Source organism: Bombina bombina, chromosome 9 (genome assembly GCF_027579735.1).
Source record: "Bombina bombina isolate aBomBom1 chromosome 9, aBomBom1.pri, whole genome shotgun sequence".
Taxonomy (NCBI): Eukaryota; Metazoa; Chordata; class Amphibia; order Anura; family Bombinatoridae; genus Bombina; species Bombina bombina.
Window position 1 is genome coordinate 163,598,899 of NC_069507.1, and position 21,225 is coordinate 163,620,123.

General features: G+C 40.9%; 1 protein-coding gene across 1 annotated transcript in view; it reads left to right on the top strand.

Annotated features, from left to right (window-relative positions):
- SEMA4G (semaphorin 4G) overlaps nucleotides 1-21,225 on the top strand; it is a 531,345-nt gene that overhangs the window by 417,992 nt on the left and 92,128 nt on the right. The window contains exons 11-12 of the mRNA XM_053692470.1: nucleotides 10,721-10,943; nucleotides 15,988-16,103. Coding sequence (XP_053548445.1) covers nucleotides 10,721-10,943; nucleotides 15,988-16,103 — 339 coding nt within the window. The remainder of the gene's footprint in view (nucleotides 1-10,720; nucleotides 10,944-15,987; nucleotides 16,104-21,225) is intronic.

The following is a 21,225-nucleotide window of genomic DNA, read 5'->3' on the forward strand; positions in this document are numbered from 1 at the left end:
GGGTTTGCTATTGTGGCGCGCAGAGCGCTTTGGTTGAAATCTTGGTCGGCTGATGCGTCTTCCAAGAACAAGCTACTAAACATTCCTTTCAAGGGGAAAACGCTGTTTGGTCCTGACTTGAAAGAGATTATCTCTGATATCACTGGGGGTAAGGGCCACGCCCTTCCTCAGGATCGGCCCTTCAAGGCAAAAAATAGACCTAATTTTCGTCCCTTTCGTAAAAACGGACCAGCCCAAGGTGCTACGTCCTCTAAGCAAGAGGGTAATACTTCTCAGGCCAAGCCAGCTTGGAGACCAATGCAAGGCTGGAACAAGGGAAAGCAGGCCAAGAAACCTGCCACTGCTACCAAGACAGCATGAAATATTGGCCCCCGATCCGGGACCGGATCTGGTGGGGGGCAGACTCTCTCTCTTCGCTCAGGCTTGGGCAAGAGATGTTCTGGATCCTTGGGCGCTAGAAATAGTCTCCCAGGGTTATCTTCTGGAATTCAAGGGACTTCCCCCAAGGGGGAGGTTCCACAGGTCGCAGTTGTCTTCAGACCACATAAAAAGACAGGCGTTCTTACATTGTGTAGAAGACCTGTTAAAAATGGGAGTGATTCATCCTGTTCCATTAAGAGAACAAGGGATGGGGTTCTACTCCAATCTGTTCATAGTTCCCAAAAAAGAGGGAACGTTCAGACCAATCCTAGATCTCAAGATCTTAAACAAATTTCTCAAGGTCCCATCGTTCAAGATGGAAACCATTCGAACTATCCTTCCTTCCATCCAGGAAGGTCAATTCATGACCACGGTGGATTTAAAGGATGCGTATCTACATATTCCTATCCACAAGGAACATCATCGGTTCCTAAGGTTTGCATTCCTGGACAAACATTACCAGTTCGTGGCGCTTCCTTTCGGATTAGCCACTGCTCCAAGGATTTTCACAAAGGTACTAGGGTCCCTTCTAGCGGTGCTAAGACCAAGGGGCATTGCAGTAGTACCTTACCTGGACGACATTCTGATTCAAGCGTCGTCCCTTCCTCAAGCAAAGGCTCACACGGACATTGTCCTGGCCTTTCTCAGATCTCACGGCTGGAAAGTGAACGTGGAAAAGAGTTCTCTATCCCCGTCAACAAGGGTTCCCTTCTTGGGAACAATTATAGACTCCTTAGAAATGAGGATCTTTCTAACAGAGGCCAGAAAAGCAAAGCTTCTGGACTCTTGTCGGATACTTCATTCCGTTCCTCTTCCTTCCATAGCTCAGTGCATGGAAGTGATCGGGTTGATGGTGGCGGCGATGGACATAGTTCCTTTTGCGCGCATTCATCTAAGACCATTACAACTGTGCATGCTCAGTCAGTGGAATGGGGACTATACAGACTTGTCTCCGAAGATACAAGTAAATCAGAGAACCAGAGACTCACTCCGTTGGTGGCTGTCCCTGGACAATCTGTCTCAAGGGATGATGTTCCACAGACCAGAGTGGGTCATTGTCACGACCGACGCCAGTCTGATAGGCTGGGGCGCGGTCTGGGGATCCCTGAAAGCTCAGGGTCTTTGGTCTCGGGAAGAATCTCTTCTACCGATAAATATTCTGGAACTGAGAGCGATATTCAATGCTCTCCAGGCCTGGCCCCAGCTTGCGAGGACCAGGTTCATACGGTTTCAATCAGACAACATGACGACTGTTGCGTACATCAACCATCAGGGGGGAACAAGGAGTTCCCTAGCGATGGAAGAAGTAACCAAAATTATTCTTTGGGCGGAGTCTCACTCCTGCCACCTGTCTGCTATCCACATCCCAGGAGTGGAAAATTGGGAAGCGGATTTTCTGAGTCGGCAGACATTGCATCCGGGGGAGTGGGAACTCCATCCGGAAATCTTTGCCCAAGTCACTCACCTGTGGGGCATTCCAGACATGGATCTGATGGCCTCTCGTCAGAACTTCAAAGTTCCTTGCTACGGGGCCAGATCCAGGGATCCCAAGGCGGCTCTAGTGGATGCACTAGTAGCACCTTGGACCTTCAAACTAGCTTATGTGTTCCCGCCATTTCCTCTCATCCCCAGGCTGATAGCCAGGATCAAGCAGGAGAGGGCGTCGGTGATCTTGATAGCTCCTGCGTGGCCACGCAGGACTTGGTATGCAGATCTGGTGAATATGTCATCGGCTCCACCTTGGAAGCTACCTTTGAGACGAGACCTTCTTGTTCAGGGTCCGTTCGAACATCCGAATCTGGTTTCACTCCAGCTGACTGCTTGGAGATTGAACGCTTGATTTTATCGAAGCGAGGATTCTCAGATTCTGTTATCGATACTCTTGTTCAGGCCAGAAAGCCTGTGACTAGAAAGATTTACCATAAAATTTGGAAAAAATATATCTGTTGGTGTGAATCTAAAGGATTCCCTTGGGACAAGGTTAAGATTCCTAGGATTCTATCCTTCCTTCAAGAAGGATTGGAAAAAGGATTATCTGCAAGTTCCCTGAAGGGACAGATTTCTGCCTTGTCGGTATTACTTCACAAAAAGCTGGCAGCTGTGCCAGATGTTCAAGCCTTTGTTCAGGCTCTGGTTAGAATCAAGCCTGTTTACAAACCTTTGACTCCTCCTTGGAGTCTCAATTTAGTTCTTTCAGTTCTTCAGGGGGTTCCGTTTGAACCCTTACATTCCGTTGATATTAAGTTATTATCTTGGAAAGTTTTGTTTTTAGTTGCGATTTCTTCTGCTAGAAGAGTCTCAGAATTATCTGCTCTGCAGTGTTCTCCTCCTTATCTGGTGTTCCATGCAGATAAGGTGGTTTTACGTACTAAACCTGGTTTTCTTCCAAAAGTTGTTTCTAACAAAAACATTAACCAGGAGATTATCGTACCTTCTCTGTGTCCAAAACCAGTTTCAAAGAAGGAACGTTTGTTGCACAATTTGGATGTTGTTCGCGCTCTAAAATTCTATTTAGATGCTACAAAGGATTTTAGACAAACATCTTCCTTGTTTGTTGTTTATTCAGGTAAAAGGAGAGGTCAAAAAGCAACTTCTACCTCTCTCTCTTTTTGGATTAAAAGCATCATCAGATTGGCTTACGAGACTGCCGGACGGCAGCCTCCCGAAAGAATCACAGCTCATTCCACTAGGGCTGTGGCTTCCACATGGGCCTTCAAGAACGAGGCTTCTGTTGATCAGATATGTAGGGCAGCGACTTGGTCTTCACTACACACTTTTACCAAATTTTACAAGTTTGATACTTTTGCTTCTTCTGAGGCTATTTTTGGGAGAAAGGTTTTGCAAGCCGTGGTGCCTTCCATTTAGGTGACCTGATTTGCTCCCTCCCTTCATCCGTGTCCTAAAGCTTTGGTATTGGTTCCCACAAGTAAGGATGACGCCGTGGACCGGACACACCTATGTTGGAGAAAACAGAATTTATGTTTACCTGATAAATTTCTTTCTCCAACGGTGTGTCCGGTCCACGGCCCGCCCTGGTTTTTTTAATCAGGTCTGATATTTTATTTTCTTTAACTACAGTCACCACGGTACCATATGGTTTCTCCTATGCAAATATTCCTCCTTAACGTCGGTCGAATGACTGGGGTAGGCGGAGCCTAGGAGGGATCATGTGACCAGCTTTGCTGGGCTCTTTGCCATTTCCTGTTGGGGAAGAGAATATCCCACAAGTAAGGATGACGCCGTGGACCGGACACACCGTTGGAGAAAGAAATTTATCAGGTAAACATAAATTCTGTTTTTCTGAGGTACTGGGTGAAAAAATGTTTTGGGCACTATTTTTTTCCACTTGGCAGTCGTTTTATTTAATTTATGACAGTTTACTGATCTCTCTCACTGTTATGTGTGAGGGGGAGGGGCCTTTTTTGGTGCTTTTGCTACGCATCAAAAAATTCAGTCAGAAGTTTATTGTCTTCCCTGCATGATCTGGTTCATCTCTACAGAACTCAGGGGTCTTCAAAACTTGTTTTGAGGGAGGTAATCACTCACAGCAGAGCTGTGAGATTGTAGTTGACTGTGATAAAAAAACGTTTATTTCTGTATTTTTTTTCTGCTATCAGGGTTAGTTATCCTTTGCTAATGGGAGCAATCCTTTGCTAAAATTGTGTTTTTTACAAAGATTTGATGCTATAACTTTTCAGTTTATTAATTTTCAACTGTCATAACTTTTTCTGTGCTTCTTATAGGCACAGTACGTTTTCATATTATAGTAAATTACTTGAAAAGTATTTCCAAGTTGCTAGTTTATTTGCTAGTGTGTTAAACATGTCTGATTCAGAGGAAGATATCTGTGCTATATGTGCTAAAGCCAAAGTGGAGCCCAATAGAAATTTATGTACTAACTGTATTGATGCTACTTTAAATAAAAGTCAATCTGTACAAATTGAACATATTTCACCAAACAACGAGGGGAGAGTTATGCCGACTAACTCGCCTCACGTGTCAGTACCTGCATCTCCCGCTCGGGAGGTGCGTGATATTGTAGCGCCGAGTACATCTGGGCGGCCATTACAAATCACATTACAGGATATGGCTACTGTTATGACTGAAGTTTTGGCTAAATTACCAGAACTAAGAGGTAAGCGTGATCACTCTGGGGTGAGAACAGAGTGCGCTGATAATATTAGGGCCATGTCAGACACTGCGTCACAATTTGCAGAACATGAGGACGGAGAGCTTCATTCTGCGGGTGACGGTTCTGATCCAAACAAACTGGATTCAGATATTTCAAATTTTAAATTTAAGCTGGAAAACCTCCGTGTATTACTAGGGGAGGTGTTAGCGGCTCTGAATGATTGTAACACAGTTGCAATACCAGAGAAAATGTGTAGGTTGGATAAATATTTTGCGGTACCGGCGAGTACTGACGTTTTTCCTATACCTAAGAGACTTACTGAAATTGTTACTAAGGAGTGGGATAGACCCGGTGTGCCGTTCTCACCCCCTCCGATATTTAGAAAGATGTTTCCAATAGACGCCACCAAACGGGACTTATGGCAAACGGTCCCTAAGGTGGAGGGAGCAGTTTCTACTTTAGCTAAGCGTACCACTATCCCGGTGGAGGATAGCTGTGCCTTTTCAGATCCAATGGATAAAAAGTTAGAGGGTTACCTTAAGAAAATGTTTGTTCAACAAGGTTTTATATTGCAACCTCTTGCATGCATTGCGCCTGTCACGGCTGCAGCAGCATTTTGGTTTGAGTCTCTGGAAGAGACACTTGAATCAGCTCCATTAGATGAGATTACACACAAGCTTAAAGCCCTTAAGTTAGCTAACTCATTTATTTCAGATGCCGTAGTACATTTAACTAAACTTACGGCTAAGAATTCCGGATTCGCCATTCAGGCACGCAGAGCACTGTGGCTAAAATCCTGGTCAGCTGACGTTACTTCTAAATCTAAATCGCTTAATATACCTTTCAAAGGGCAGACCTTATTCGGGCCCGGGTTGAAAGAAATTATCGCTGACATTACAGGAGGTAAAGGCCATGCCCTGCCTCAAGACAGAGCCAAACCTAAGGCTAGACAGTCTAATTTTCGTTCCTTTCGTAATTTCAAAGCAGGAGCAGCATCAACTTCCTCTGCACCAAAACAGGAAGGAGCTGTTGCTCGCTACAGACAAGGCTGGAGACCTAACCAGTCCTGGAACAAGGGCAAGCAGGCCAGGAAACCTGCTGCTGCCCCTAAGACAGCATGAATCGAGGGCCCCCGATCCGAGAACGGATCTAGTGGGGGGCAGACTTTCTCTCTTCGCCCAGGCTTGGGCAAGAGATGTCCAGGATCCCTGGGCGTTAGAGATCATATCTCAGGGATACCTTCTAGACTTCAAATTCTCTCCCCCAAGAGGGAGATTTCATCTGTCAAGGTTGTCAACAAACCAAATAAAGAAAGAGGCGTTTCTACGCTGCGTACAAGATCTTTTATTAATGGGAGTGATCCATCCGGTTCCGCGGTCGGAACAAGGACAAGGGTTTTACTCAAATCTGTTTGTGGTTCCCAAAAAAGAGGGAACTTTCAGGCCAATCTTGGATTTAAAGATCCTAAACAAATTCCTAAGAGTTCCATCGTTCAAAATGGAAACTATTCGGACAATTTTACCCATGATCCAAAAGGGTCAGTACATGACCACAGTGGATTTAAAGGATGCTTACCTTCACATACCGATTCACAAAGATCATTACCGGTATCTAAGGTTTGCCTTTCTAGACAGGCATTACCAGTTTGTAGCTCTTCCATTCGGATTGGCTACGGCTCCGAGAATCTTCACAAAGGTTCTGGGTGCTCTTCTGGCGGTACTAAGACCGCGAGGAATTGCGGTAGCTCCGTACCTAGACGACATTCTGATACAAGCTTCAAGCTTTCAAACTGCCAAGTCTCATACAGAGTTAGTACTGGCATTTCTAAGGTCGCATGGATGGAAGGTGAACGAAAAGAAGAGTTCTCTCTTTCCACTCACAAGAGTTCCCTTCTTGGGGACTCTTATAGATTCTGTAGAAATGAAGATTTACCTGACAGAAGACAGGTTAACAAAGCTTCAAAATGCATGCCGTGTCCTTCATTCCATTCAACACCCGTCAGTAGCTCAATGCATGGAGGTGATCGGCTTAATGGTAGCAGCAATGGACATAGTACCCTTTGCACGCCTACATCTCAGACCGCTGCAATTGTGCATGCTAAGTCAGTGGAATGGGGATTACTCAGACTTGTCCCCTACTCTGAATCTGGATCAAGAGACCAGAAATTCTCTTCTATGGTGGCTTTCTCGGCCACATCTGTCCAGGGGGATGCCATTCAGCAGGCCGGACTGGACAATTGTAACAACAGACGCCAGCCTACTAGGTTGGGGCGCTGTCTGGAATTCTCTGAAGGCTCAGGGACAATGGAATCAGGAGGAGAGTCTCCTACCAATAAACATTCTGGAATTGAGAGCAGTTCTCAATGCCCTTCTGGCTTGGCCCCAGTTAACAACTCGGGGGTTCATCAGGTTTCAGTCGGACAACATCACGACTGTAGCTTACATCAACCATCAGGGAGGGACAAGAAGCTCCCTAGCAATGATGGAAGTATCAAAGATAATTCGCTGGGCAGAGTCTCACTCTTGCCACCTGTCAGCAATCCACATCCCGGGAGTGGAGAACTGGGAGGCGGATTTCTTAAGTCGTCAGACTTTTCATCCGTGGGAGTGGGAACTTCATCCGGAGGTCTTTGCCCAAATACTTCGACGTTGGGGCAAACCAGAGATAGATCTCATGGCGTCTCGACAGAACGCCAAGCTTCCTCGTTACGGGTCCAGATCCAGGGATCCGGGAGCGGTTCTGATAGATGCTTTGACAGCACCTTGGACCTTCGGGATGGCTTATGTGTTTCCACCCTTCCCGATGCTTCCTCGATTGATTGCCAGAATCAAACAGGAGAGAGCATCAGTGATTCTAATAGCGCCTGCATGGCCACGCAGGACTTGGTATGCAGATCTAGTGGACATGTCATCCTGTCCACCTTGGTCGCTACCTCTTAAACAGGACCTTCTGATCCAGGGTCCCTTCAAACATCAAAATCTAATTTCTCTGAAGCTGACTGCTTGGAAATTGAACGCTTGATTTTATCAAAACGTGGTTTTTCTGAGTCAGTTATTGATACCTTAATACAGGCTAGGAAGCCTGTTACAAGAAAGATTTACCATAAGATATGGCGCAAATACTTATATTGGTGCAAATCCAAGAGTTACTCATGGAGTAAGGTTAGGATTCCGAGGATATTGTCTTTTCTACAAGAAGGTTTAGAAAAGGGTTTATCCGCTAGTTCCTTAAAGGGACAGATTTCAGCTCTGTCCATTCTTTTACACAAACGTCTGTCAGAAGTTCCGGACGTTCAAGCTTTTTGTCAGGCTTTAGCTAGGATCAAGCCTGTGTTTAAAACTGTTGCTCCACCATGGAGTTTGAACTTAGTTCTTAATGTTTTACAGGGGGTTCCGTTTGAACCCCTTCATTCCATTGATATCAAGTTGTTATCTTGGAAAGTTCTGTTTTTAATGGCGATTTCCTCGGCTCGAAGAGTCTCTGAGTTATCTGCCTTACATTGTGATTCTCCTTATCTGATTTTTCATTCAGACAAGGTAGTTCTGCGTACTAAACCTGGGTTCCTACCTAAGGTGGTCACTAACAGGAATATCAATCAAGAGATTGTGGTTCCATCTTTGTGTCCTAATCCTTCTTCGAAAAAGGAACGTCTGCTACACAATCTAGATGTAGTCCGTGCCCTGAAATTTTATCTACAGGCAACTAAGGATTTTCGACAAACGTCTTCCCTGTTTGTCGTTTATTCTGGTCAGAGGAGAGGTCAAAAAGCTTCGGCTACCTCTCTCTCCTTTTGGCTTCGTAGCATAATACGGTTAGCCTATGAGACTGCTGGACAGCAGCCTCCTGAAAGAATTACAGCACATTCTACTAGAGCTGTGGCTTCCACTTGGGCCTTTAAGAATGAGGCTTCTGTTGAACAGATTTGCAAGGCTGCAACTTGGTCTTCTCTTAATACTTTTTCCAAATTTTACAAATTTGACACTTTTGCTTCTTCGGAGGCTGTTTTTGGGAGAAAGGTTCTTCAGGCAGTGGTTCCTTCTGTATAAAGAGCCTGCCTGTCCCTCCCGTCATCCGTGTACTTTAGCTTTGGTATTGGTATCCCATAAGTAATGGATGATCCGTGGACTGGATACACTTAACAAGAGAAAACATAATTTATGCTTACCTGATAAATTTATTTCTCTTGTAGTGTATCCAGTCCACGGCCCGCCCTGTCACTTTAAGGCAGGTAATTTTTCCATTAAACTACAGTCACCACTGCACCCTATGGTTTTCCTTTCTCTGCATGTTTTCGGTCGAATGACTGGTAATGGCAGTTAGGGGAGGAGCTATATAGCAGCTCTGCTGGGTGAATCCTCTTGCACTTCCTGTTGGGGAGGAGTTAATATCCCATAAGTAATGGATGATCCGTGGACTGGATACACTACAAGAGAAATAAATTTATCAGGTAAGCATAAATTATGTTTTTATACAGATCAGCAGGAAACATTGTACTTGTGATTAAATACTTGAATAATGTTATATATAATAATTTGTAATAAAATGGCAAATGTATCTGATAATTGTCGGTGGTGCTAGCCTAATTATTTTGGTGTTTTTACCACCATAAAACATTTTTCATGCAGATGTTACTAAATTGATCAAAAAGCTAAAAATAAATCTCCAAATATTTACATAAACTAACATATCACAAATCCCTTCTTCTATACAAAGTGATGTGTTTAGGTTTCATGCTGCCCTAGGCACATTGAAATTTGCTTTCCCAACCATGCTTCAACATATTAATTTGTATACTTTATAGTATCATATCAAGACTTTACAATAATTATTTACTATCCCCTGCCCTCCCCATAAATACGTACAAATCAAAGTGTTTAAAGGGACATTAAAGTGGAAAAATAACATGATCTGATATATCCCAGCAAACAGTCCAATGATTTAATGTAATAACTGTGTTTAACCCCTGCAGGTGTTTATATTTGCATGCAGGTGATTGATAGATATGCAAATATGCCTCTTGTAATTGGCTCTCCAGATGTGTTCCGTTTGGTCCCAGTAGTGCATTGCTGTTCTGGAGCTGGCTTTAACTATGTGTTTAACCTCTTCAACACAGTTCTATGCAAGCAATAGTGGAATGATTAAACACTCTAGTACAGTTGAGTAGTTGCACATTTATTTCCCTTTAAAAGGACATGAAACTCAAATTTTTCTTTTATGATTCAGGTAGAGCATACATTTTGAAACAACTTTCCAATTTACTTCTATTATCCGTTTTGCTTCATTCTTTTGGTATCCTTTGTTGAAGGAGCAGCAATTCACTACTGGGAGCTACATGAACAAATTGGTAAAACAAAAGGCATATATGCACAGCCACCAAACAGCAGCTAGCTCCTGAGCATACCTAGGTATGCTTTTTAACAAAGGATACCAAAAGAACAAAGCAAATACGATAAAATAAGTAAATTAGAAAGTTGTTTAAATTGTATGCTCTCTCTTTTTTCCCCCACTTCTGGACAATAGGCTATTGTCCCCTAATATTTTTTTTCTATATGGCCTGCACTGATTTTCTTTTTCTTTCCCCTTGTCCCCATACCTCCTAACTGATTTAAGATTTGTCATAGGTCCTGAGATATTTTGCATGTAAGAGTATTAGTAGAGTTAATATAATTTTGCAAAGAAACACTCTAATCAAATGTATATTTTGAGTTTCTGTTTACTTTATTTAAGCATGTTATATGGTACAATAAATTAATTAGATTTAATAAGCGTTCAGTGATGGCATTTGGTTCCTATGAATTGGTATTTTTTTTTTTGTTGTTGCTGTTTGTTTTAAAAAAAAATGAATAGAAAGATTTAAAAAAACAATTTTATGCTATATCATCATGGAGTAAAAAAAAAATTGGGTTTCATGTCCCTTTATGGTTGTGAACTTCTTGACCTAGTATAATGTTATTTTGTACACTCTGTTATGTGCTCTCAACCTGTACTTTGTTATCTTAGACTGACTCTAAGTTACCCTTATAAGGACTACTTCAAATTCTTGGAAGAAGATTTTGTTGATAAAAAGCTACGGATGATTCTATGAAAAGAAAGGAAAAAAAACTGGAGGCATCTCAGTTTTAAGAAATCTTAAAAATGTTTCTATGTCTGTGTTTTCTTATTTCTTAGTGCATCACTAATGAGTTACGGAACAATGGCTACAACTCTTCCCAAGACCTTCCAAACAATGTCCTAGACTTTGTGAAGCTCCATCCCCTTATGTACGAAGAAGTTAAACCAGTTGGCGAACAGCCACTTCTCATGAAGAAAAACATCATCTATACCAGAATTGCTGTGGATCGAGTAAAAGCTTTGGATGACAAGTTTTATGATGTGCTGTTTATAGGGACAGGTTTGTAAATGACATCTTTCTCATAACATTATAAAAAATGATTGTATTGCCAATTAGCACATCTAGGTAATCTACGCATCCCAATATGTATTCTGAGTGTTGCCAATGCACAAGAGAACTTTGGGTAAGATATGCAGATTAGACATACAACATCTCAAAGCTGTCCAGATGTGGTTTTAATTTTTCTGAACCTACCCATAAGGGGTTTTCTGTGGTTAACCCCTTACTGACGGTACGTATTTACTAGATTGGAACAAAGTTCTGATGTAAAAAAAATAAGTGAAAAAATTGAAATCATGCGATCGCTCATGCAATTGTGTGATTTTAATAATGGAATCGGGTCAGGGGAGAGTGCCTATGATGTTAAGCATGCCCTCCAGCCTGTGATCCCAGTTAGGAAGCCGGTATGGCGTCAATACAGCAGAACGGCTAGGACGTTCCATGTCATCCTAACTGCGCTAAACCCCAGCATGGTTAGGACGGCAAGGAAAGTCCTAAGGACGGGAAGGGGTTAAACATAATAATGAAAACATATCTCATTTGCATATCTTACCCAGAGTTCTCTTGTGCTCTGATAACAGTGTATGAAGACTTCTGAGGAAAAGCAAGCAGGGATTTGTGCCTAGATGTGCTAATTGGCTACATAATGTGTCTCACTTTTATGAAATAGAGGATTTTAATCTCAGGCTTTATTTGCACCATAACGTAAATTAATATTGCTTCATAACACCATAAACTGGATGCGTCACATTCTCAGAATAGGCTGTATTTACCTTAGAACTCTTATAAATTATATAAGAACAGAATATTAAACCAGGTTGTATATTTTCTTTGAAATAATATAATAATGTGGTTTTTGTCGTTGTTTTTTTCCATATTTCAGGCCGATATAAACTAACATGATGTTGATCACATTGGAAATCATAAGTTTAAATTGCTTAATTTAATGATGCTTGAAAACTAATTACATAAAAAAGAGGATACTAGTTGTCTTGAATACATGACCATGTAGCCATTTATTCTGTTGAAATTTAGTGACATAGCAAGTGTTGCATTAAAGGGATGATAGTGGAAAATACACTGAGACAGTGGCGTCACTAGGGGGGGCGGGGGGGGCGGGCCGCACCCGGGTGACACCCTCCAGGGGGTGACACCAAAAAAAAAAAAAAAATTTTTTTTTTTTTTTTTTTTAAATTTGTATTGAAATTCAAAGAAATACAATGTTGAGATGAATTTTTTTGCCCCTTGAGCCAGTGCTGCAATTTCAACAAATAGTTTCCCCGGCTGCTTTTGCTTGTTTGTACTTTGCTTCTCCCGTGCCCAATTTCGCTATGAATGTTGTGGGCATGCCGTGGGGCTTGCAAAGTTGCGCTGCTAGCCTAAACCTGCGTGCCTATCTGTGCTCACTGCTCAGTGACATGTGGAGCAGTGGAGTCACTCACTGCTGTGCTGTCTCTCTAAACGGGAACTGGCAAATCATGAGGGGATGCCTGGCACCTGACCGCATGACTGTTTGACACTGTCTTTAAAGTGAAGGAGCCACGTATGATGCCCACCAGACCATTACGATTACGGTACACTAAGTGCACACTGAACAGGTAGGAGGGCGGGCGGGGGTCTGGGGGTGGGCAGAGTGCAGAGGTGATTGGCCATAAGAAGCGGTAGGCACGCGGCCCGGGGCTGTGCACTGACAGGTTTGGAACAGAGTCAGAGAGCAGAATTTTCATAGTTTGCGCACCTAAAACTTTTCTTTAGTGATTTATTTTTAGAGTGCTCTGTTTATCTTTCATTTGATGCTCTGCTGAGCCAGGGAGCAGCTCTAGGCATGTGCTTTATAATTAATGCAGTGCAGTTTACATATTTTGTATGTGTGTGTCTGAGTTTTTGTGTGTGTGTGTGTGTCTGAGTGTTTTTGTTTGTGTGTTCGTGTGTCTCAGTGTTTTTGTGTGTGTGTGTGTCTCAGTGTTTTTGTGTGTGTGTTTTTGTGTGTGTGTGTGTGTCTCAGCGTTTTTGTGTGTGTGTGTCTCAGCGTTTTTGTGTGTGTGTGTGTGTGTCTGAGTGTTTTTGTGTGTGTGTGTGTCTCAGTGTTTTTGTGTGTGTGTGTGTCTCAGTGTTTTTGTGTGTGTGTCTGAGTGTGTTTCCGAGTGTTTGTGTGTGCATCTGAGTATGTTTTAAGTGTGTCTGAGTGTTTGTATGTGTGTTTGCCTGTGTTTTTGTGTGTGTCTGCTTTCGGGGGGGGGGGGTGACACCATAACTTACCGCACCGGGTGACACCAACCCTAGTGACGCCACTGCACTGAGACTATGTGCATTATATTTTAAGAAACACAAACACACTTAAAGATTGCTGTTAACTACCAAGACTGGCCCTAATGTAACTTAAAATGACTTATTAATGCAGCAAAACAAGGCTTTAATTTGTTTTGTTATCTTACAAGTATCCCTTGGTAACTATGCATTTAATCCATGAAACATAATTTAAACACATTGTCAAGATCCCAGTCACTGGCTCTGGAGCAGAGATGCATTGTGACTCCTTAGTGGGACTTTTACTGTGTGCTTATCCCATTTGCAAAGTTAATTTGCAAAATTTAGTTGCCAATGAACATTGGTGTAATAATACAATAATGTTTAATGTTTTTGATTCATAATACATTGCTCTATTTATAAACATTTGAAATTATTGCATGAGCGTGTCCCCTTAATGCAGCACATTATGTGTTTTACATTTTTAAGTGTGTGTGTGTGTGTGTATATATATATATATATATATATATATATATATATATATACATATATATATATATATATATATATATGTATATACATATACATATATATATATATATATATATATATATATATATATATATATATATAAATAAATAAATAAATAAAGCAATGTAGAAGTGCACTCTCACTTAAAACAAACACATCCACCAGGGTACTAGCAAGAGCTGTAAATATCAAAAAGAACGGCTTGCACTCTCTGGATTTCTTCAAAAATGTATAATTTATATATAAAGTGGGGTGCAAAATTCTGAGTCCACCATTAAAAACTGTTTTTATTTGATTATTTATTAAAAAGTATTATAATATTGTAATTGCACATGTGGGCTGTATTTGTCTTTTAACAATTAGCAGAATATTTTAATTCTATGAGTATGATCTTGCTTTTGCTGCTACTAGTGCTCCTGTTAGGGCCTTTGAAGATGGACATTCGTTAAAATATATTTTGTAATCACGTCAGAGGAGTTTAAGGAAGCTATTTGAGAACAACTTGTCCTCCTGAGCAGTCAAAAACATTCCTAGTCCTAAGTTGCATATTTCTAAAGGGTCAGTACAACAAACACTGAAAATATTTTCTGAAACCAAATAATTTTCCTCTGAAGCAAGGCCAGGCAGACCTAAAATGACCAGTATATCACGGAAACAAGATTATGGGATAGAACAGCATCTGCTTCCTCAATTCAAGCCCAGGTGAACCAGGAACATCCTACAAGCAAGCAGAATCACAATCTATACACTACTGGCAAAGTGCAATTTTCAGGGTATAATAGTGGTCTCTAAACAAGTCTAATCATTTAGCATGAGCCAAACAATGCAGCATTTATTTTCACAATGAAAGAATGGACAAATGTCATAGTGTGTAAAAGCTACAATTAAATGTGCAGTAAATATTTAAAGGGCCAGTAAACCTAGAAAATAATGTTATATAATTCTGCACATAGTGCAGAATTATATAACATTATATTAGTGCTAGCTTTATATAACATAATATTGCCTGTGAATTTTTATTAAAAAAGAGGGTTTTTCATACCCGCCCTCTGTGCTCTACTGAGCGGGTCTAGTTTTCCCTCAGAGCGCATCTGGCCAGCTGTCTTGTCACAGCCCGCCCCGACCGCACCATTACACTTAATGTAGCTTGCTCCTGCTCTGTCGAAAAACCAGACCCGCTGAGTAGAGCACAGGGGCGGGTCTGAAAAACCCTCTTTTTTATTAAAAATTCACAGGCAATATTATGTTATATAAAGATAGCACTAATGTAATTTTATATAATTTTGCACTATGTGCAGAATTATATAACATTATTTTCTAGGTTTACTGGCCCTTTAAGTGCAGGGATGCGTTGTCTTTTCTGGATCTGGTGACTTGGACAGGATCAACTACACTTTGACCAAAGAAAAGTATCACTCTATTCTGCAGAGCATGCCATCGCTTGTGGCTTAAAGTTGCGTAGGGGTGGATCCATTTTCAAGTAGAACAACCACCCTAAACACATAAAAGCTGAAGTTAAAGGAAGAGCACGTAGTGCTAATTTGTATGACTTTCCCTCCTCAGACACTTGACCATCATTAAACATCTTTAGGAGCATTTGGATAAAAGAGAAAGGCGAAACACACTGTGGCATCCCTAGACACTCGCTGCGATGCTCTAAAAGAATTCTGGAATAACAGGGATTGTAAAATTCCACACAAACTTGTAGACTCCGTACCAGAGAGAGTTAAAGCAGTCATTAGTGCAAATGGTCATCATAATGTCATATTAAAAAAAAATATTTTCAGTATATAATAAACAAACTTTTTTTTTTTATCTTTTATTAGTTCAGTTGGTGTATTTTTATTTTATTTTTGTCAGACAAATTATTTCCTCTCAGAAATGTTTATAATAAAAGCAGATTGTGGCAGTGGACTCAGATTTTTGCTCTTTGCTTTATAAATAACGTTAACATACATAAATGTTGTATGGAATGAAGAAGATATTTTGATTTAATTTAAGACTTTTATTTTACAAGAATATTGATACAGAGAAAAGGTGGTAGTTTCAGAAAACGTATAAAGTTTGCATGTTAGAGAAAAAAAGAGCAAATATTCAGTATTTTTAATGATATACTCCGGTAAAAACCAAAGGCTGAAAGATATTCATTAAAGTTTATACTTTATACATAAAATTAATCATAAAAAGTAGTCTTCTGTGAATACTTATATATACTTAATTATCTGTTAGTTTCCTGACACAACCTCTTGCTGCTCTTTAATAACAGGTGATGGCTGGATACACAAGGCAGTAGTTATTAATAATAATGTCCACATTATAGAAGAAATACAAGTTTTCAGGAGGCCACAGCCTGTGGAAAATTTGGTGATCTCCAACAAACAGGTAAACAAAGTTATTTTGACTGTTGCAATATACCTGCAGATTTAAAGGGGCATAATACACATGCACTAAATCACCTGAAAGTGATGCAGCATAACTGTAAAAAGCTGACAAGAAAATATCACCTCAATATCTCTATGTAAAAAGCTCACCATAGTAAGTGCTTTATGAGCCAGAGCTGCTCTCTTTATTGACAGCTGCATGGTGAAAAAAAAAAACAAACACAAAAAACAGGCAATCAGCTTGTGGGATTTCACTGAAATCTTGCAATATTTTCATACTAAACTTCATTAAACAGAGAGCAAGTTTCAGGATAAGCACAATGTCTGCTTAAAGTCCCTTTACAGTGGGATGTGGCTACTGAGGAAATTTTTGATAGAGATTATGTGATATTTTATAGTTAGCTTTTTTACAGAAATGCATCACTTTCAAGTGCTTAAAAATCTGGTTAACATGTCCCTTTAAATTTATATGTCTTCATTTAAAGATGGGATGTGCATTTGGTGTATATTTTTGTACACTTGTAAAAAAAAAATATCTTAATAAAAATAAAATAACTGAACACAGATTTGTTCTGTGGCATTTTATTTACAGACTTTTTCATCTACTCTTTTTAACTGTAGCTTGTGTTTGAATTGTGAAGTTCCCAAATTCCTTGGAGCTGTTATGTTTATTGGAATCATGTAATTACCATATCCAGATCAGTGACTGTACATCCAGGGGAAAAAATAGGCAAATGGTAATAATTATTTTACAAATGCATGTTGAAAAAAGGTCATACTGGATAAAACTGTACTGCTTGTTTTAACTGAAAAAGGGCATTTTGTAAGATGTATTAGACATTCTTTTTTATTTCTTGGGAGAAAAAAAAATCTTATTTATTGAAAAAATATATAGTTGTGCCCTGAATTAGACTTGATGCTTGTGGGCATGTGTCCTTATAATTCAGTAGTATTATAAGAATTATCCCTATTGGTCTTACCCCTTAACTGTCCAGATTTTCACGGGACAGTCCCGATTTTAGGGGTCTGTCCCGGTATGATTGACACCTGTCCCATGCATTTTTATAAAAAAAAAAATTTCTATTGGGCCCATACATGGTCATCACGTGACCACATTCTACCAATACACAGTCAGTGGTTTGTGGCACATGTGACTGCATGTGCCATGTTGACTCATCTTTGAGCTCAGGCATGAGAAGGCAGCGACAGTGCCATGGAAGTTCTGACTAGTCACCTCAGGAGCCTCACTGTGTCTACTTACTAATTGAGTGTGGCAGTGTGCTTTGAGTCTCTGAGGACGGCAGTCAGGACTACTCTGGCCACACGGGTAAGATCTGAGAGAAGTTCAGACTCAGTCGGATAATCAGCATCGCTAGAGATTTATCTCCCCTTTAATCCCAGGCTGTTTATACACAATTTATTGCTTTGCAGTTGTGCGATGGGTTTTGTAACATACTCCTAGCCCTAGCCCTGCAGTGTGAGGAGTGGGCGGGTGTGGGGAGGGTGCCGGCACAGCAGCAAGGGCAATGTGTCTGGTGTCTGCTCAGCTGAATAGTTTTTTTTTTTGCAGTGTGACCTGTGTGGTCTCTGAACCGTTTGGCAGCATAAGTAAATTATTTTAGTTAAAGGGCCATGATATCCAAATGTTGAAACACTTGAAAGTGATGCACCATAGTTGTAAAAAGCTGACTAGAAAATATCACCTGAACATCTCTATGTAAAAAAGAAAGATATTTACCTCAAGTTGCTCAGTAGCCACATCCCATTGTAAAGGACTTCTAAGCAGCAAATCAGTATGTCTGTCCCGGGACAGCTAAGGGAGTGAACTTACGTGCATACTCATCTTATTTCGCTATTCAGTTTAAGGGAGTTTTACTATGAAATCTCATGAGATCACAGTAAAAGAGTTCATGACCTCAGCACTGCTGATGCTGATTGGCTGCTGTTCATTTCTTCATATATTTTTTTTACCTGCAGCTGAGCAGCAGCTGAGTATAACTTTTTACACAGAGCTTACGCTGCTGAGCTGAGGAGATTGTGAGGTAAAATATCTTCCTTTTTTACATAGAGATGCTCAGGTGATATTTTCCTGTCAGCTTTTTACAGTTATACTGCATCAGTTTCAAGTGATTTAGCGTATGAGTATTATGTCCCTTTAAGTTGTATACAGGACTAAAGTTTTTGTGGGATTTATATACTGTTCCAAATGCCTTTGTTTTGTTTTTTTTACACAGAGCACTTAATAAATACCTGCTAAACCTCAGGAGTATCATGTACAAACATAAGAAAAACACTGTGCAAAAAAAAAAGTTGCAGCTTTAATTTGTTAGGAATATTCATTCTGCTGTCAGACAAAATGTTTGCTTCAAGCAAAGGCTGCACACATTACTGGTTGCAGACTGGGGAAGGAGGCTTGGTGTGGTTATCTAGGCAACCAGAAAGTGTCCCCCTAGTAACAAAAGTCAGTTATCAGAGTGCTTTTTAAAAAAAATAATAATGTGTGTTATGTTCTGCCACTTGTTAAACCCACTCCCTAGACCCCATAGCGAAACAGGGATTACAGAAAAGATAGAAGCCACAAAGGAGAAGCTAGATAAATTGATCAGATGGAAAGATACATCAAAAACTATATCAAATAGAGAAAACAGAGTAGATAGGGAGATATGATGATCTATATCCTGTTATTGGTGAATATGTTTGTATATTATTTTATCATTGGTTTTATTATCATTTATTTATAAAGTGTCACCAATTTCCAAATCTATGACCACACCATAACACTGATTGTACAAAAGAAATGTAGATACATATAACAAACTTAACAAGTCCATAAAAAAGGATACATGCTTACAAGGCTATATGTATTGTAACAAATGTGTTACGTGAATATGATCACAGCCATTGCTCAGAGCCATTAAATTGTGTTTATTAAATAAAAATATCATCGGTACAGATCTACATGGTTATCTTTTACTTCTGCTGGCTGGAATTTGCATGCAGGGTAAACAGTCGTAGCTACAGCCGTTAACTGCAAACAGTGATAGGCTCAGAATTCAGCCTTATCTGCTGCACACAACCTTTGCTCATTACTTAAGCTTCCCACCTTGAAATTCCTTGGCAGTCAAACAAGTAGGAACTTTGATAACTGTGGAAAACAATTCCACCAAAAAGTTGTTTACGTGTAGTACAAGGGCAGCATTATAAAATGACCACACACACTCGTATATATTATTATGATTATTATTCTTTATTTATAAAGTGCCAACAGATTCTGCAGCTCTGTCCAGGGGTAACAAAGATAAAAGGACAGTAAAATATGAGACACCAGACAAAATTTAACAAACAAATACAGGGGGAATTGGGAGCCCTGTTCCCATGAAAACTTACAATCTAGATGGGTAGGAGGGTGAGAAACAGGAGGTGGGGACTGCAAAGGTGGGAATGATGATAGTGTGGAGTTAGATGAGGGCAACTATTTGGCAAGTAGAATTAATTGGTTACTGATTTGGTGATAGGCTTCTCTGAACAAGAAGGTCTTTAGAGAATGTTTAAAGGAGGAGAGGTTGGGGGAAAGTCTGACAGCTCAAGGAAGTGCGTTCCAGAGGGTTGGTGCAGCACGAGAGAAGTCCTGTAGTCTAGCATGGGAGGAGGTGATGGTAGAAGATGCAAGGAGTAGATCGTTGTTGGATCTTAGGGGACGGGCTGGAGTATATTTGTTGATGAGTGAGGACAGGTGGGGGGGCTTCATTGGTAAGGGCTTTGTAGGTCAGAGTGAGAATTTTTAATTTTATTCTGCTGTGAATGGGGAGCCAGTGAAGGGACTTAGAGGGGTGCAGCAGATAAAGAGCGTCAGAAGAGGTGGATTAGCCTAGCAGAGGCATTTAGGATGGATTGAAGGGGGGAGAGGCAGGAGAGAGGAAAGCCAGTTAGTAGGTTATTACAGTAGTCAAGCTGGGAAATTACTAGGGAATGGATTAGCTGTTTAGTAGTCCCAGCACTCGGAAAAGGACGAATTTTGGAGATATCGTGTAGGTGGTTGCAAAAGGAGGAAGAGAGCAATTAGATGTGGGGTATGAAGGCCAGATTAGAGTCAAGCGTAACCCCTGGGCAGCGGACTTGGGGTGATGGGGAGATAGTAGTGTTGCCAACAGTGATAGTAAAGTTAGAAACTGCTGTAGATTTAGATTGGGGGATTAGAAGAAGCTCAGTCTTGGACATGTTGATTTTTAGGTGGTGAGACGCCATCCAGGAAAAAATGCCAGATAAGCAGTCGCTGATGTGGGAAAGGACAGAAGGAGAGAGTGCAGGCGTGTATAGGTAGATCTGAGTATCATCAGCATAGAGGTGATAGTTAAAGCCATAGCTACTGATAAGTTTACCAAGTGAGGAAGTATAGATAGAGAAGAGTAGAGGCCCTAGAACAGAGCCTTGAGGTATTCCAATAGACAGAGGCAATGAAGAGGAGGAGTCACCAGCAAATGAGACAGAAAAGGACCTATTAGAGAGATAAGAGTGGATCCAGGAGAGGGCAATGTCACAGAGCCCAAAAGGAGCTGAGAGTCCGTAGGAGGAGGGGATGGTCAACAGTGTCAAAGGCAGCAGACAGGTCAAGTAAGATAAGCATAGAGTAGTGGCCATTGTTTTTAGCAGAAAGAAGATCATTAGTAACCTTGGTGAGGGTAGTCTCAGTTGAGTGTCGGGGACGGAAGCCAGATTGCAGGGGGTTAAGCAATGAGTTGGAGGACAGGAAGTGGGTTAGGCAATCAAAAACTATTTTTTCAAGGACTTTTGAAGCTAGCAGAAGCAGTGATATGGGGTGGTAGTTTGCAGGAGAGTTGGGGTCGAGGGAAGGGTTTTTTGAGGATGAAGGTGGCCTTTGCACGTTTGAAGGAAGATGGAAACGAACCAGTAGTAAGGGATCGGTTGAGTATGTGAGTAAGAGCTGAAGTGAGGGTAGAAGACAGAGAAGGTATTAGATGTGAAGGGATAGGGTCAAGTGGGCAGGCAGTGAGGTGTGAGGAAGACATTAGGGTACTCACTTAATTCTCAGTGGTTGGGGGAAGGTACTAAGAGTGGAGGAGGAGGTGACAGGGGGCGGAGATGGAAGGTTGCAGTCTTGTGGT